The 18,480-nt window shown below is 48.3% G+C and overlaps 1 protein-coding gene across 3 annotated transcripts in view; it reads right to left on the reverse strand.

Moving 5' to 3' along the window:
* Positions 1 to 303: 303 nt before the first annotated feature.
* Positions 304 to 18,480, reverse strand: part of KCNJ10 (potassium inwardly rectifying channel subfamily J member 10) — a 68,349-nt gene continuing 50,172 nt past the window's right edge. The window contains exons 2-3 of one of the 3 annotated variants that reach the window (XM_073323463.2): positions 11,953 to 12,917; positions 304 to 1,694 (exon numbers count right to left, since the gene is read on the reverse strand). In XM_073323463.2, the coding sequence (XP_073179564.1) occupies positions 1,685 to 1,694; positions 11,953 to 12,917 (975 nt within the window). In that variant the 3' untranslated portion in view covers positions 304 to 1,684. Of the gene's footprint in view, positions 3,685 to 11,691; positions 12,918 to 18,480 lie in introns of those variants that run through there. The other 2 variants (XR_012156135.2, XM_078850542.1) reach the window with 2 other exon arrangements.

An 18,480-nucleotide genomic window follows, 5' to 3' on the forward strand; every position in this document is an offset into this window, starting at 1 on the left:
GTAGCAAAACCCATATAGCTGCATGAGGTGGTTACATCACTCAGGCGCTTGTGGAAATGTTATCCTTTCTGTCCTTCCACCCTTCCTCTGTCTTGTCTATTTAGATCATGAGTTCTTTGAGGCTGGGACTGTCTCTAGCTGACTGTGTGTCTATGTTCTCCATCAGGAGCACTAGCGCAGCCGTGCTACAAACAATGAACTGCCAGAGAAGTTCAGGGGCCTGAGTGTCAATAAGAATCTGGCTCAATATATTTGCCTTTCATTCACCAGGGCAAATGAATGAGACATGTTCAAAAGCGATGCTAAAATCTGAATATTTTTATTTAGTAACTTTCTTTCCCAAACAGAGAAAAAAATAGAATATTCTCCCCCCCACAATAAAATCAGACTTTTCATATGAAGTCTTTCCAGTGGATAAAAACACGTCTTCCCTAATTATATATATATTATATTTTTTTCAGTACAGTACGTAATTAACAGGCAAAAATGAACATAGATTTTTTTCTTTTTAAACCAAATATGTTAATACCCAGATGAACTAAATGAACAGTAGCAGGTTTACTTTAACACTAAGCCGGTGTACGTACATGCCTGTATGTCGGCAGGTCCATATACAAAGTACAGATATCAGTTTGTCATGCCACTAAATCAGCTTTGTTGCTGCTGCTGGTAATCTTGGATTAAACTCCTTGTTAAAACATCACAGCTCACCCTGACTCCGAGGGGCTACTGACAGCTGAGAATAGTGATAGAAAAAAATTAGCAGTGTCTCAAGGTTTTATGTTTGATTATCATATCGAACTTAAGTGGGCAAGTCCCCTCTTTCTTTTACCTCCTCAAAGGAACGTGCTCTGTGCCGTTCATAAAGCAGTTTCCATCAGTGGCTGTGCAGATGGGTTTATCAAGGGACGAGGGACACTTCGCCCAGAATTCAAGCCAGCTCAGAAGTGGGGGAAATGTTGGTAAATCGAGATAAATCCATGCTCATATCTGTATATCAGGCCCCAGATTGCATGTCCATTATACATTCTCATTGTAAAATTCTCAACTAGGTGCAGATTTCTTACACCCCATCATTTTGCTCAGATCTGGGGTTACTGTTCTCTGTTAGTAACAGTAGTAGTTTTTCCCTCTCACATTTTGTTATGAGCTGCCTCCGAGCTCTCGAGCTGGTCTGAGAACAGGTGAAAACTCTTGTGAAAATGTTGCATTTTTCCCTGTTTTATTTGGTCAACATTTCAACTTCCGATGACAATTTTTGTCAACATTTCATATTTCAGTGAAATTTTCCATCAAAATTTCAATGACATTTTAATAAAAATTTCAACAATTATTTTCATCAAAATTCCAGATTTCAATTAAAATCTCCATTGAAATGTCAGCATTTTAATCAAAATTTTGACATTTTAATTAATTTTTTGTCAAAATTTCAGATATCAATGAAAATTTCCATCTAAATTGCAACAATTTTTTAAAATCAAGATTTCATATTTCAATAAAATGTTGTCAGCATTTCAATGAATGTTTTTGCCAACATTTCAACAGGTTTTTGTGCATGTTTCAAATTTGGATAACATTTCTCATTGAAATTTTCGCCTTGGCTCCCCTGAATTTCTCCCGTGACCTTGATGGAGTCTTGTGCCCACTTCTCAACCCTCCGACAACAAAGTGCTCAGTAGTTCTGTTAGATCTCCCTAATAAAATAAAGATTTATATTTCATTTATAGAGATTTATATATTTCAATAGATATTTTATACAGAGAGCAGAGACATTCTCCATCTTTCTATCTTTACATTACATCACTTTGGACACCTTTTCTGCAAGAAACCAGCCCATTTCTACAACAATGTGGCTCCGAGAGGGAGCCGAAAACTACTCCCCAACCCCTGTTCTGCCTTAGCAGTCACCAGCATCATTGGCCACTTAGCACATGGGCTCCCTCATGCTGGAGCCCATCTATCTCCAAGTGGGCTTGGCTTCCAAGGCATCACAAAGGTAGAAACCATTGGCCTTTAGCCCTTCAGAATCTCAGTAGGGGTGGAAAGGTTCTGATTCCAGGTGGAAGGGTTACCTAGCTAGGCTTGGGCTAAATAGATAACATGGCAACAGCGTCTGATTGTGTCACTCAACTCCGCCACCTCGTCACCTCCAATATACAGACAGCATGAGTCTGTGTGTCTACGGTGGCTCAAGAAATATGTGCAGCGGAGCTATGGGAAGCGCCAAAATGTGGGGTCTCCCGGGGCTTCTCAAAAACATCTTCTCCACATGCTTCACCTGGCCTTCTGGAGTCATGTGATTGGAAAACCCCAAACTCAACACTAATGTGGCTTCCACCACAAACCCCAGGCTGGCTTGAAATTTGGCCCCCGTTTGTGAACCAGGGCTGAGTCCTGGGATATCTGAACTAAACCCAAAGCCTCACTGCAATACTTTTACACGTCTCTAAAGCTGTACGAGTGAGGCAGAAGCATTATCTATGGATCTAACTACATACAATCTCTCTCCCTCTTATATATAATATAGCTATTAATAAAGAACACAATATTTATACAGAGATATGTAACATTATAAAATCTGCCTAGATACACCTTAGTATATATACAAAGAGAGGTGCTATATCTCTGTAGAAGTATGCAGGAATGGTGCTGTATATATTATTATTAACAGCACGTATGCTAGATTAATACGTGCTGTTAATAATAATATATACAGCACCATTCCTGTATATTTGATGGTGCTTTACCGTAAGACAGAAACACTATAAAGAATGTGTGTGTGTGTGTGTGTGGAGTTTCTGTGTCATTATAAAGCATGTTATTACCTCTCTCTTTTTCACTCCTTACATGGCCTCCTCAATCCCTGTTCTTGTAAGAAACCAGTGGAGTTTCTGTGTGTCTGGATATGCATGCATATATATATATATATATATATATATATATATATATATATATATATATATATATATATATATATATATAAGCATGCATGTATATGGGTGTGTACATGCGTGTATATGTGTCAATGCGTGTATGAGTGTGTATGCATGTGCCAATGCTCTCCATTTTGCGTAGGAGCAGATGGGATTATTTAATTCCCTTTTGTTTATTGATAGCAGTTTAAAAGAAGATAAGACACCCCCTGTCTTTGGAAGCATCTGAACATCCGTGAATGCATGTATGCATGCGCCCACCCACGTGAATACACTGAGAGATGGCGTGCTATCGGTCAGAGTGCCAGGCTTGTTTCCATGCATGCCCATATGTTACGTCCCTACCCACGGATTTTTTCCCTGCACTGTCACGAGGCTGTTAGGATTAGCAGGATGATGGCAGACACACAGTACATGTGGCAAGACATCCATGATTGCAGACACAGCAGAAAGCTCTCCCAGCCCCCTGTCCTGTGGACTGGACCCCTGCCTGGCAGAACAGCAGTGGCCCCAGTCTGCTCCGATTCCAAGTGATGGAGACACCGTTCTGCTCCATCCCCCTCCTTCTGCAGATCCAGGTCAGCATGGGGTCCTGAGGGCATGGGGGGGGGCGGCTCTGAGACACTTCCATAGTCTGTGGAAATGAGAGTAGTGTCCCCAGGAGTCACATGGATCAGGAGAATATCCGATACTCCTGCTTCCCTCTTTCCAAAGGACATAACCACGGGAGTGCCTGATCGATGGATGGGAGCTGCAGACACAAGCACAGCAAAGCAGGTTAAAGGACACTATCCACCTCTGTTGCAAATGTTATTGTAGGGATGCTCATGAGCGCTGGGTTGCACACTGTGGCTTATTTTCATAGGGTTGCTTGTGAATGCTGGGCTGTTCGCTGTGGTTTGCTTGTCAGTGCCGGGGTGCATGCAATGGGCTGTTATTGTAGGGTTTCTCTTAACTGCTGGGTGGGTAACATTGCTTTTCTTTTAGAAGCAAACAGCTCTGAAGCATTTGTCTTGGGGAGCGACACATGCAGAATGGGGGTGGACTTTTGCAAACAGTCCTAAGAAACAGGAAGGTCAGTCCCATTCAAAGCTTAGCAAGCTGCCTCTCTTAGCACGGGGTTCCAGACAGTGAGAAGCCCTCGGTTTGAGCATGATGTGGGTTTGATTGTTTCCTTTCCTTTTGTTTCATGTGACAAGCGTTTGAAAAGAAGAAAAGAAGCCCTCGAGCAACTCAACCTCTGTGACAAAGCCAGGCAGGAGCTCAGCTCAGGAGGCAGCAAGGCTCTGCCTATGAGCATCACAGACACGGGGCCTGGATTCTCTCTCACTCTGCCCTGGCAGTGTAAAGTGCAACTTGCAGCTACAGCCACGTTAAGACTCTTTTCGGCAGCCAGAGTGGTGCAAAGGGGCCTTAGTGTAAATGAGACTCAGGCCCCAAATGCATCTAAGCCAGTGCTGACCATTCAGAACCAGGAGGGATACAGCATTGCCAGCCCTGAGCATTCAGGAATCATGAGGCAGGTCCCTAAAATCATGAAGTTGGCTTACAACTCATGACATTGACTTTAAAAAAATAAATAAAAGTTGGGTCCTTTCTATTTGCCTTCTGGCCACTGAGCTTCTAGGGACGCATTGGGGCGACTTTGACCTTCTAGCCCCTCCACCCACAAGGGCTAGAAAATGTCCTCTAAAACAAAACAAAAGCTGAGATGCCTATATTATCCCAGGACTCCAGGAGCTGGGGCATTAAGAAAAGCACCAGCTATCACGAGAATCACGATAAAATCACATGCATTGGCAACAGTGGCAGAGTTGGGAACTCTTGCTGTCTTATCGACCTCTCCACAGTGGGTCCTTCATCTCAGTCTCTAGTACACCTTTAAAATATCAGTGCTGCAAAAATCCAGATGTGACGCCTAAACCCAATGGCTCCACCTTTAAAGAACCTGTTGGCTTCACTTGTTGGCACAAGACCTAGAATGCCAAGGCCATGCCAGGGGCAGGGCAATTGGGTGTCTCAAAGAGGGCAATGGGAGATAGGACATTCAGTAGGATGTGACCATGTGAGACCCAGGTTCTTCTGACAACGCTAGTCTGGAGTTTTTGTAATTGGATTCTTCAAACATTTACACCAGAATGACACTCTGGGGAGTTATGGGCCGGGGGAGGGGGTTGTAATTGTATCTTCATATGGCACCTGTGGGCCAGATTTCCAGTGTGACATCCTTTACACCAGGGCCAAAGTGGGCATAAAATACTCTTATTTCTGTAGTGCAACACCCACTTTGCCCAGGGGTAAGTGATGGCATGAGAGGCTGTGCCATGGGGAATCAGGTCCTGCCTGTTTGTTGTAACCTCGTGTAATTTATCTGGGCTGGATTCGCTCCGTTATGCTGTCTGGCACCTTTGCACAGCTCTGGCAGCACAGAGGGGCTGCAAATTATGCTACACCGACTTTCAGCCCCCACACCTGGTCCCCCCCGCTCCCCCGCCTGCCCCGCCAGTGTAAAGAGGACTTAACATGACTGAAAATCAGGCCCAGGACTACAGCTGGTGTGGCCTGGATCTAGCCCTCTGGCTAAGTGTGTCATGTTCCCCTCTCATGACTGGTCCATATAAATATATACTGAGACCGCTCATACTAGCAGTTAAGCCAGTGACTCCTTTAACTGACTAGGATGCGGCTGTGCCTTTGGTGCTGAAGATGCCAGGTTGATCCTACATTCTACTTAGGGGGGAGATCTGTAGATAGCTCACTGGAGTGGCATTTGCAGTTACGTGGCACGTGCTTTTCCCTTTGGATAGGAATGGAATGAAGGCCCCAGCGTGGGGCTAGAGGTACTGTGTGGCTGGAGGTGTGGGAGTATTTATTGTGTGCTCCAGCCTGTACAGGTGAAATCGATGTCCTCCTGACCTCGTCTTGTCATGAAAAATCTCATGGTGCTCTTCCTAAGAGTAACTCTGGTATCCTGATCAAACCTGAACTCTGGTCATACCCCTGTATCATGGCCATAATTTACTCTATTCTTCTTCACTTTATATGCGAAGCTGTTACACAGTGTTGTTATGCATTGTTGACTAGCTGCTGCGTTCCACTCCAGAGGTGGCTGCATTTCAGTGGTTGGTGAAGCTTTCCCTTGCCTGCCTCACAAGACAGTTGTCAGACTTCGTTATAGAATGTTTGAGATCCTTGGAAGAAAGATGGTAGAGAAGGGCAAGCCATTGTTTTAATGACCACGTGAAGTCAAGGCCTCGATTTTATGCCGCACGATGTGACCTGGTTTGTGAAGTAGAAAAGGCCTATTCTGACTCTCTCAGGTAGAAGGCAGGGGCACACATACACAGCAGCCAGGACTCAGAGATAGGAGAGAGACATGTCTGGGGCAATGGGAAAAGTCCACCCCGTGACATCTGCCTCCCTACCCCGGGGGCTATTTCTCCACAAGAATTTTTTATAGTTGCTAAATTTAACTGTCAACCTGTTAAAAAATCCCATGGAAATTCTTTAATCATCAAAGAGCTTTAAAAAAAATTCTCTTTTTCTTTCTCCTAAATGGAACGTAGCCCTTAAAATTCTGCAAGACTTGGAATGGTAGAACCCAGGAAGTGCTACAAGGCTCCAGATTCTAGAATCCAGGAGCTCTAACATTCTAAATGAAATGATCCAGGGATTCTCCTCCCAGCCAGTAACCAAAGTTTCAGCACCACAAAGTAAAGAGCTTTCAGATTCTAACTCAGGAAAAAGTTGGAGGTGGGGAGAGGAGGTTGGATCTTAATCACAGCCTAACTCCAGGCAAAATGATGAATTTGTGATGCTCTCTGTTTCTTTTTCAAACAATTCTATTTTCATCCCCTGACACACAGTGGGCCAGGCACTCAGCTGGTGCAGACTGGCTTGGCTCCCCCTGGATGGTGCTACATCTGCTTTACAGCACCTGGGAGCCTGACCCAGTGGTTGATTTGGCAGACGAGAGATAACAGTGAGGTCCCAATCACGTGCAGTCATTTGCTTAGACTGTCAGCTCCTTGGGGCAGAGACCATCTCTTTGTTCCATGTTTGTACAGTGCTTAGCTCCATGGGGTCCTGTCCATAATTACCACAATACAGAATAAGAATTTAAAATCCCATGGCAGGTGTTGCACTAATTGCCAGATCCCACCTTGGGTAAAACATTTGGCCAAGCTAAATTCTCCTGTCACAAGTGGATAAAAAATCCTTCTTCACTTCCTGCGTTAAACTTCTGTGCAGCGTGGACATGCAGCTGTTAAACAGCTGCCGAGTGCTGGCCCAGAGGTGGCCGCATTTCAGTGGTGAGTGAAACAATCTCGGTTTGTAATCGTTCTGTAAAACTGGCGGAGCTCTTGGGGACGTTGGATGAAAACAAGCACTCAGATGCCAGCTGGGCTGATGGCAGTGTCCTGTTCCCTATTGCGGGGGAGAGACAAGCCATTAATGACCTTTGTCATCAGTCCTGAGGGAAAATGAAGGGAAGCAGCTGGGTTTACATCAAGGCTACAATGCTGGGAAAGAACCCAGGTGAAGGAGGAAGCTGATTGCCAATCACAATGAAGGCCGTATTACTGATTACAACAGAAACCGATGACCTGAGCTGTAGCTCACGAAAGCTTATGCTCAAATAAATTGATTAGTATCTAAGGTGCCACAAGTACTCCTTTTTTTAATAGAAACTTTTGCTCCCAAGTGGGGTGCTGGCTCCATCTCATAGGAGCCCATGGCACTGTCTTCAGAGCAGTTAATTGTGTGTGGAATGTGCCTGAATTCTGGGCTGCCCGCTGCAGCATATGGCAAAGCTCCTACCTCCTGAAGCAGGGGCAGGCTCAGGGCTGCTGGAAGGCAGCACCACGGGGATATTTAAAGTGGGAAAGGCACCAGCCTGGGCTGCAGGAGACCTGGTGTCTATCCCTGGCTCTGCTAGTGGCATGATGTATGACCTTGACCCTGTCATTTTTCCTCTCTGTTTCCCCTTTGTCTACGTAGATTGCTGGCTCTTGGGGCAGGGACTGTCTCTCACTATGGGTATGTACAGCACCTAGCAGATGGGGCCTATAGGTGCTAACATAACACTAATAATAAAAGCTCTTTGTGCTGGCCTGAAGCTGGACATTAAGCTATATCGTTCAGCAGCATCTGTAATCACAGCTCTGCTCTGATGCTACAGGGTGAGCCAGTATTGCAGCAGGAAGATGCATGCTGGATGCATGCCTACATATAACCCAGGCCAGAATTCAAAGAGACCCTGACATAGACTGACAGCTGAAGAGCCAAAGAGAACCATAGGGTGTGTCTATGTCCTGCATCCTCCAAAAATAATCTCCCTTTATACGCATCACAGTGTTCATGGTAGGCGTGAATTTTAATAAGGTCCATGACCCTGGTAAAGGCAGCTCCTGTGGGCCTGCCCCCCCCGCACTGGGCATTGCGACGTGGACCACACGGTCGCTCCACCACTCAAATACGGTGTGTCCGCCTCCGTGGAGAGGTGGATGCACCAAACCTGAGTAGTGCTGCGATGGTCCGGAACGGGGAGTCAGCCCCTGCCCCAAGGGACAGGAGCCGCTGTTCCGGAGTGAGTGCGGGCCAGGCTCGTTCTCAATGCCCCCACAACTAAGCCATGACCTTTCCATGACTATGGGTTTTTTTTCCCACACCTCCACCATGGAATTAACTAAAAATTGGCATGGCAAAGTCGTAGCCTTAATCTCAATCCAGGGCCCTCCCTTCTCCATCAGGATATGCTCTCTTCAGTCCCCTGGCCTGGCAATATCTCAGGCGTGTTGTGATTATCCTCACTGTCTAAAGGGATAGGAGTGGATGTGAAACTGACATTTGTAAGTTACATGGTTATAAACAAACAATTTTTTTCTGCATTCAGGGAATATCAGCGCTGAAACTGACCGGCAGCTAGTTCAGGGCATAGTAATTCTACTTTAATATCCCTGATGGGAAAAATTCTGTATGGTTTTGTAGGGATGAAACCAACAATGAGCTCTAGAAACAGAACAGGGGGAGATAGAAATTATAGGGTTCTTTAGAATTTAATAGAGAATCTGAGCCTACCTTTGGGTTTTTTGAACCAACCCAGAGATAATCTATCAGACTGTGGTGTTTTCTGTGGGACATTTCCATCATGTGATCCAATCTTTGCTGGCATTTTGCAAAGGGAAATAGCAGAACAACTCTGATATTCAGCTTTGGAAAATGCCTCTGCAGCAGTTATCCACTAGGGATTTTGTAACGCACAATGTGTGCCATTTTAAAAGCAATGTCAAAATAGCTCTGACCTGTTACTGGCTGCTGTGTAAATATTAATCTTTTGTTTTTCTGGGCTTTTTTTTTTTAAACTCTTTACTCGTTAAAAAGAACTCTCTGTGGAAGCTATTATCATCACTCCAGTTAATAAACTAAACTAGTCTGTCTACATTTTTACACGATACCATGTTTCTAGGGAGACAGAAAATTAAACATGGTTTCACTTTGTTTTCACACAGCAGAGAACAATTCAGCCAACATGTAGTTCCCTGAATAGTCCTTTGCCTTTTAAAAAGTTAGAAGATTTATAAATACTGTTCAATCTAGAGCTTCTCCATTGTGAATGTTTGTCAATGTATATTTTATGAAGTTTTTTTCTTTTTAAAACTATAATAAAAAACTCTCCAAAACCCTTAAATGAAAGAAACTGACCCATGAGTAAACTGTTACAGGGACCATGTGGCAGGCAGAAAATCAATTTCAAATGGCACCTTAAACACAGACACAGTACTGCAGATCAGTGTATAATGTCCCTGCTCAGTTCCCAGACTTCCAAGACACTGATCCTTGAAATGTGTGACAGAGATCGGATGCGATAGCCGGCAGATCAGAGAGCCTGGGATGAAGTGGGATCAAACATTTCTTTAACACCGATCAGGTTTCCCATAGCCTCAGCTTCTGGATTCAGCATTTCTGATGTCAGTAATTTACAGTAATAAAGAACGAGATCACAGCAGGTCTGTTTGGGACAGTGGAGGTAAGGCTGGGTCTAAGCTGCATGCCTGTACCTGGGGCTCGGGTACAAAGGAGAGGTAAGTGTCCACCTTCGTTTTAACTTCTCTGGGGTATTGCTGGTTTCCGGCTTGAATGCAGGGGATTCATACTGGCTGTCACCACTGCTGTCATACTGGCTGTCACCACTGTCACAGTGGGTCTGTCACCACTGCTCTCTTCTGGATGGAATCAGAACTGCTTGACCACCCATCACAGGCCCTGTATTGCTAAGAGTTGATGAGGGTTCTCCTTGAGCGCAGGCTGCAGTGGCTGGGAGCGACTACCGCCGTACACTCCCAAGCCTGCAGCATGGTGATAACAGCAGTGAAATCCAAGTCCGATTTGTCACAGTGTTATAACCATTGTGTGGACAAGAGCCAACCCAAGCTGATGATGCAAAAGCTGCACCTGGTTCCGGTTGAAGTGCAGCTTCCTTCAGGTGTGACGAAAATCCCCAGAGAGGTCTGAGAGAGGAACCCAGGGTGATGAGCACTGGATGCTGGTGCTGCTTGACAGCAGGGACACAAACCCAGTGTGCAGTCTCTCTAATTGCTGGCTCTGAGGACTGTGTGTAGCTCTGCCAGCCCTGGGTCCAGCTGTCCCTGGTGCTGAGAAGCAAGCAAAGGGGATTAATCTCCCGTCAGGCCCCTAGACTGTATGCACAACATCCCAGGAAAATAGACCAGCACCATGGACCACATGAAGGCCTGTGGATGGCAGAAGGTGTTTTGAACTGGGACCATTTCTCTTTTCAAAGCTTCATGCTGCCCTCTCTTCATTCCCATGGAGACAGTTTGGGGGCTCTCAGAGATCCATTGTTTCTGTTGGCAAAATCCTCCCCCCAAAGCTCCCCACAGCAAATTTAAACAAATGTTTTTTCCCACAGTGAGCCGGTGGAACTCACTGCCACAAGGGTCATAGAGGCCAGAAGCTTAGCAGGATTTGCAAAAGGACTGGGCCTTTTTCTGTGTAACAAGACGATCCAGAGTTAGAAGAGTAAGGATCTAAGAAAACAACCAAGAGCTTTGGAAGGGGCTATCCACCGGACTGCTTCAGGGCCAGTGGGGGTCAGGAGGAAAACTTCCCCATGGGCAGCTTATTCCATTGCTACAGAGTTTCAGCCTCTGAGGATGCTGGTGCTGGCCACTGTTGGAGATGGGCAGCTAGATGGGTCCTTGGCTGGATCCAGTGTAGCCATTGCTATGTTCCTAGGTCCTGGGCAGGGGAGGGAGGTGCCAGCTTCTCTTGGGGCCACCTGGCACTGTCTCTCGCTGGCAGGTTAGCTGGGCATTAGGCTTGAGTCTGCATGGTGAGGACGGGGTCAGATCAAAGGCAGAATAGTTACCCCCCCACACCCTACAGAATCTGTGTTCTGTGGCGGGAGGATGCAGTCCTCCTGGCTGGTGACCAGCTGTCCCCCAGGGGGCCCCGGTGCTCCCAGACAGTCATGCTGCCGCCACCACGCCACTGAAAAGGAGGGATTGGAAAATGCTTTGGCATGGAGAATGGAAGAGTTGCATCCCAGCTGCTCCCTTGGGCCCAGGGCCTCCCGGGCCCAGCGAGGACAGGAGTGGCACTTTTGGGGGAACTAAAGCTGCCATCCTCCGGTGCGTTCCCAAAAAGAGTGGAGCACTGGAGTTGCCCCGTGAGACATGGAAGGAAAAGAAAGAAAGAAAGAAAGAAAGAAAGAAAGAAAGAAAGAAAGAAAGAAAGAAAGAAAGAAAGAGACCAGGGGAAAAAAACAGCTAAAAAGAAAGGGTGAAGCGAATCTCCTTGGAGCTCAGTGTGCGGTGGGCAGGATCAGACGTTGCTGATGCGGACGCTCAGGGGGCTGCCCTCCCGCTCTGATTTCTCCCGGAAGGACTCCTCCAGCTTCAGCTTCTCGGGGTCCCCGAACCGCACTGTCTCGTGGACGCAGCACAAAGGCGACACCTTGACCACCTGGTCAAACAGGCTGAAGTCAGCCACGTACTTGCCGCTGGCTGAGAGGGAGATGACTGGGCTGAACTCGTAGCCCCACAGGATCTCCTCAGGCAGGTAGGAGGTGCGCACCTGGCAGGTGGCGCTGGTCGACTCCACCGTGCCGCTGAGGATCACCACCAGCTCGAAGTCTCCTTCGCCCGTGCGCAGGGCCGTGTCCCGCAAGGGGCTGGAGTCATCCACCACATGGTAGAAGGTGAGGGGTAGGATGAGGAAGGGGCTGTCAGAAGCCGTGTCCACGTGGAAGTCCACATTGACCTGGTTAAGTCGGACACACTCCCCTTCCTTGGTGAGGTAGGTGTTGAGCAGCTTGCCAGTCACCTGGCAGCCAATCAGCAGGCTCTTGCGCATGTTGGCCACCCGGATCATCAGGCAGGTCTTGCCATTGTGTTGGGCTACCACCGCGTTCTGGCTGAACTTGATCGTCTCAGCTCTCTTCTTGGGACGGGCGATCTTGGCCAGGAAAGTGCCAGTGATGAAGATCTCCATGATGGTGGTGAGAACCAGCTGGCTGATGAGCAGTACAATGGCCAAGGGGCATTCCTCGCTGATGTAGCGGAAGCCGTAGCCAATGGTGGTCTGGGACTCCAGGGAGAAGAGGAATGCTCCAGTCAGTGTGTGCACCTGCATGACGCACGGGGTGTGGTTGGCCGGGGGGTCGAACTCCAGTAGGTCCCCGTGCAGCAAGGCCACCAGGTACCAGATCACCCCGAAGATAAACCAGGTGCCGGCAAATGTGGCGGAGAAGAGCAACAGCTTGTAGCGCCACTGCATGTCGATGAAGGTGGTCCACAGGTCCTTGAGATAGAGGAACCGCTTGTCAGCGATGTGCTCCATCCGCACATTGCTCCGGCCGTCCTTGGTCATCACGCGCCGCTTGCGCAGGCCAGAGCCGATGAGGGGGCGGCTGTCGGTCTGGGTGGTCTGGCTGTAGTACACCTTGGGGGCGGAAGTCATCTGGAGGAAAGGGCAAAAGGGATGGACATGGTTAGGAGCCACCTCAGGGTGGGCTGAGCTCAGACACAACGAGGGGCTGAGCATGGACAGCAGCTGAATGAGACAGGCAGACAGACAGCCTGTATGAGGATTGCTGGGTTGGATAATGTATTACTCAGTAATTTATTATTAAAGTTAATGAATGTTTGCCACTTTAGCCGACTGTACGGAAGGGAGACAAGGGGCAGTTTCTATTTGCTGTTAGGTCTAGGAATGTTTAATGTTTCATTCAATGATCACCATAGGATTTTTGTGATTGAGATCCTGCCCTCTATCTCCACCAGGGACACCATAGTGTGTTTATTAGCCCTTCTGATTCCTGGGCTCACTTATCAGTCTTTCTCCCCCGCGCACTTCAAATACTGGAGAAGCCTGGAAGAGAAAATTGCTAATTAACCATGAGGGGGCAGGATTCTATTAGTTTTAATAATAAATGACTTAGTAATACAATATCTTTTAGATTCTACGCTGCTTCTGGGCAGGGGCAGTCTTTTATGTTTGTACAGCACCTAGCGCAACAAGAATCCAATCCTTCTTCTTTTTTTCTTCTTCTTCGACAACCCTACCAGTTCCTTGTAGATTTGCAAGAACTGAAATGACTTACACTGATAAACTCAATGCACAGACCTCTTTCGTTCCCACTGTGTACTGTCATGAAACCGAATGTGCCAGCTTTTCAAATGGGGATCGACACAGGTATTAAATACCCAGGCATGGATGTGATCTCCTTCATTTCATTGTCAGCTATTAAGTGCTGTAATTGGAAGCAGATGGGCCATGATTGTAATTCTACAAGGCCTGTGGGTGAAGTAGAAAGTCAACCACTCTCTCAGTAGCACTGGATCTAATCTGCCGGTCAGACAGACAGAGACAGACAGACCAAACAATCCAGCTACCTACCTGACAGAGAGGGGAAATCCTGACCCATTGAAGTCAATGGTAAAACTCCTGCTGACTTCACTAGGGCCAACATTTCACCCAAAGGGTACATCTACACTGCCACACTGAGTCTCGGAGCCCAGGTCAATTGACTCAGGCTCATGGGGCTCAGGCCATGGGGCTAAAAACAGCAGCGCAGATGTTGGGGCTGGGGCTGGAGCCTGGGCTCTAAAACCTGGCTGGGGGAGGGTCCCAGAACCCAGGCTCCAGTCCCAACGTCTCCGCTGCTATTTATAGCCCCACAAACCCAAGTCATTTGACCCTGCTCTGAGACGTGATGCCATGGGTCTTTTATTGCAGTGTATACGAACCAGCAGACACTGCCTGTCTCTTGCCATATGAATCTATCTAGCTAGCAAACGATTGTCATTTATATCTAATCTATCTATCTATCTATCTATCATTGGAGCCTTCCCCTGTTTTGCCAATAGGATCACTCTCAAGGTATGTGTGTCGAGGGGGTTCCACAGGTTAAGGGTGTGGAGCAGCAAAGTATTCTTGGGTGAAATTAATTTTTCCACAGTCTGGTGCAGGAGGGGGGTGGGCAATATGTGCAGTGGACTTTACAAATCCTCCTCCCCCGCCACCACCACACACAGCCTACTCCTGCCTGACACATAGCTTTCTGGTCCAGCAAAGGGTTGCAGCTGGGGAGGGATGGAAGTGGCTGATCATCCCTTTCAAGATGGGAAGGAAGCCAGATGTGAACTTCCTTCTCTACCAGTACATGCCCGTGCAACCTGAACTAATGGGCATATCCATTAGCCATTAGCAGTAGAGGGCCTATGACACACATCTGGGCAGTTCTCTACAGTAGCATGTGAATCCCTGAGACCACTGGGCTCTAGCCTGAGTTGGAACTGAGCAAGGAGCCTGATCTTATTTGGAAATGACCCAGATGTGACCCGACTCCCTAGATCCTTGAAGCAGCCTGAGCGCTTACAGGCTGGGGGCGTGTCCTGGGATCGGGGCAGGTGTCATTACCAGGAGAGGATGTTATAGTTATGACTCTAATCTCACCCCAAGGAACTTCCCAAGGCTGCTAAACTGGTCCTCAAAAGTCCTCAGATTGTATTTTTTTCAGCCTGAAGACTCTCTAGAGACCCGGAAAAGGACCCCAAAGCCAATGCATCAGATCCTTTCAAACCTTAGAAATTGGCCCTTTTGACGCTAGGCCTATTCTTACTTCTTTGTACGACAGTGGCTCCGAGAGGCTCCAGCTGAGATCAGGGTCCCATGGGGCCAGGTGCTGCACAAACATATAGTGTGTGAGAGGCCTGGCCCCGCACAGAGCTCAGAGTCTAAACAGATGATGGGTAGGGGGAAAGCAAACGTTACTTTCCCCCACTCCCTGTTTTACAGAGGAGGAACTGAGGCAGAGAGATTAAGGGCCAGATCCCCAAAGAAATGCAGGCATCTAACTCACATTGAGGTAGGTGCTGTAAGCATCTCTGAGACTCTGGGCCCAAATAAGTTGCCCAAGGCCGCATGGAGAGTGTATAGTAGAGAAGGAAATAGAACCGCTGTCATCCAAGGGCTAGTTTAGATCAGGGCTTTGACCCTGTGATGGGGTATTCATCTGTACCGGAGAGGAAGGGGTTAATGGAGGCTTCATGGGCCTGCCACACCCTGTCCCAGAAAGGAGCAGTGGAGGTGAGTCCTCCAAGAAGCTTAGGGAGGCTGCACAGGAAGCAGCCAATTGGAGGGAGGCTGCATGGAATAGCCAATCAGGGCCCGGGGGGCTCACATAAAAGGAGCTGCAGGGCCAGAGACAGTTAGTGGTTCAGCGAGTGAGCAAGGTATCCCTGAGGAGCTGAGAGGATTAGCAGTACCTTGGACAGAGCAGCTGCTAGCAGAGACCAGGGGGAGTGTGAGGCAGCTCCTGGCTGGCTGCTGGGACTAGTGGGCTGAATGCCTGGAGAAGAGAGTGAAGATGGTGCTGGGGCCTTGGGGAAGTGGTGCAGGGTATTGAAGCAGCAGAGACAGAAGTTAAAGAAGCTCAGAAGCAGGCTGCAATGCACAGGGTCCCTGGGCAGGGACCCAGAGTAATGGGTGGGCCTGGGTACTCCTCCTCCACCACTGGGAAAGTGGCAGGATTTGGACAAGGGTAGTAATTCCCCGTACACACACAAACACACACACACACACGCATCCTGGAAACGGGGAAATACTGATGGTGGCATGACTGGAGGGCTGAGTCCTGAAAAGGACACTGTAGTACTTGGCTTGAGGCGGGTCTGCAGGCGGAGATGACGATGGGAGAGGCACCACCAGGAGAGGGCACGTGGGCTGGCAGAGCTAATCCCCGTGACAGCCAGCAGGAGGCGCTGCTGTGGTGAGTGGGCCCCATGACAGACCCCAGGACCAGCCTTCCTCTACCGTTTCATTCCTAGTCTCCCCCCTTACACGTTTTATTTGTTGCTACTATCAGTTCTGCTCCACCGTGCTTGCAGCAAGGGAGGCATGAGGTAACCGGACGCTTCGATGGTGAGTTACTTCAGCCTCTTCCTGAGCAAGGACTTGTTTAGCTTGTCAAAAAGAAGACTGAGAGGTGACTTGATTACAGCGTGTATCTTCATGCGGAGAAAATCTCGGGTACTAAAAGGCTCTTTCAGCTAGCAAAGCATGACATGACCCAATAAGCTGCTGCCAGACAAATTCAAATTAGAAATAAGGCACGTGGTTTTTAACAGTTCAGGTAATGAAGTTCTGGAACAAGAGCAGTGATGGGTTCTCCATCTCTTGGTCTTCAGCTCAAGCCTGGCTGCCGTTCTGGAAGATACGCCTTAGCCAAACACAAGTTACTGGGCTCAGCTCAGGGGCAATGGGTGAAAGGTAAGGACTGTGGTATACAGGCAATCACAGGAGACAATCTAATGGTACTTTAAACGCTGTGAATTCACGAAGGGCTAGGGAACAAATCAGGTCGTTCTCATGTCCTGATCCCTTCAATAGTAATAGATAAGCCAAACCTCCTTTCCCCATTTTCCCCAGAAAGTGTCACTCTAACCCCACCGCTGCCCGGAGCACAGGGGGCATGATCCCGTACATGGATTTGCTATTATTGGTTAACTAGGCAGTGTAGAAAGCTCAATAACCACCGTGGATAAGTAGATCAGTGGCGTGATAGTGATTGACCCACATGTCAGTGGCCCAGCATAGCTGTGAAAGCTCTCACCAGTCATGGATTTCCTACCCCCATATCAGCTGGGCACTTGAGCAGGTATGTTTGTATTTTTATTATTGTAGCCAGAGCCCAGGACTCTATGGCTCTGGGTGTTGTACAGACACAGAGGCAGTCCCTGCCTCAAAGCATTTAAGACAAGTTGTGGGATAGGACCTGTCCAAGGTCCTAGGTCCCCTGATTCCCAGTCTAGCCCGCTATTCAGCAGACCTCATTAGTAGCTGCCCTAAGACTTTACCCAGAGCCCCTCTTTAATTTAGACTGGCTTAGGGAAGGCTTTGCCCTGGTCCTGTATCTCTCCGAAGTTCAAGTCACCACGAGATTATGTTCACCAGCAAATGAGTTCTCCCTTAACTATGGGCAAAAAATTTTCAGCTAATTCCCAGGGATAACATAGAGCAGTACGTGCAGTACACAGTGATGAACAGGAGGGGGAGCTCAGGGAGTTAGGATGAGAAGGAGGGTGATGGTGCCGCTTTTACGGGGGGGGGGCGGGGGAAGGGAAGATAAAAGGATCATGTGACCCCTCTGACCCCTGCTCACTTTCGTGGACACCTGTAGAGGGATAATGCTGGCTGCACGCCAGGCCAGCAGGGGTGGACGTCTCTGACCCTACCTCCATCTAGTACATTGATGGTGCTCATTACCAGCATGGCAGTGCTGTAATCCCCATTGTCCCCAGAGCCGCCAGAGGGAGTTAGGCGCCTAAATATCCTTGTGGGTCAAGCCCGGAGTGACTTGCCCCAGGTCATCTGGGAGTTCTGCGGCGGAGCAGGGAATTGAGCCCAGGCCACCAGCTGGCTCTCTAACTCTTCCTTCCTCTGACGGTGGGGCTGCCATCACCAGAAATGCACAGGGCAGTCCCGCTTCTCAGCTGTCTCTCCCACCCTGGTTACGCATCACACACCGCACAGCTGTCAGCAGGGAACCGATGCAGTAGCTCTCCGTGTGCGTTACGTGGTTGAATGAGCCCCTCCCAGCCAGCGGACGCCTCTTGGGGTTTGAGTCCCACTGGGGCGGCCAGGTTCTAACACATACATTCACACACCGCAGTCGGCAGGTGGACGGGAACCCTGACTCCTGGAGCTGCGTAAGCACTGGCCCCAACCCTGATGGAGGACACCTTTTCACCTGGCCATGGGTGGCTGCCTGCTAGAGGTGACTCCAGGCTGTTGTCATCACTCAAGGGGCTTGGCACCTTACCACAACTAATGGGGTTTATATTCTCAGCACTCTGGGTGGTAGGGGAGTGTCACCCCCATGTTACAGATGGACACGGCAGGTGAAGTGACTGGCCTAAACTCCGTGGCTGCCTATGGCTCAGGCAGGAATTTAACCCAGGTTTCTTGAGCCCCAGTGCAATTCCCAGTTTGTTAAACAAGGCTGCCTACCCTTAGGGAG

This window comes from Lepidochelys kempii, chromosome 24 (genome assembly GCF_965140285.1).
Source record: "Lepidochelys kempii isolate rLepKem1 chromosome 24, rLepKem1.hap1, whole genome shotgun sequence".
Taxonomy (NCBI): domain Eukaryota; kingdom Metazoa; phylum Chordata; order Testudines; family Cheloniidae; genus Lepidochelys; species Lepidochelys kempii.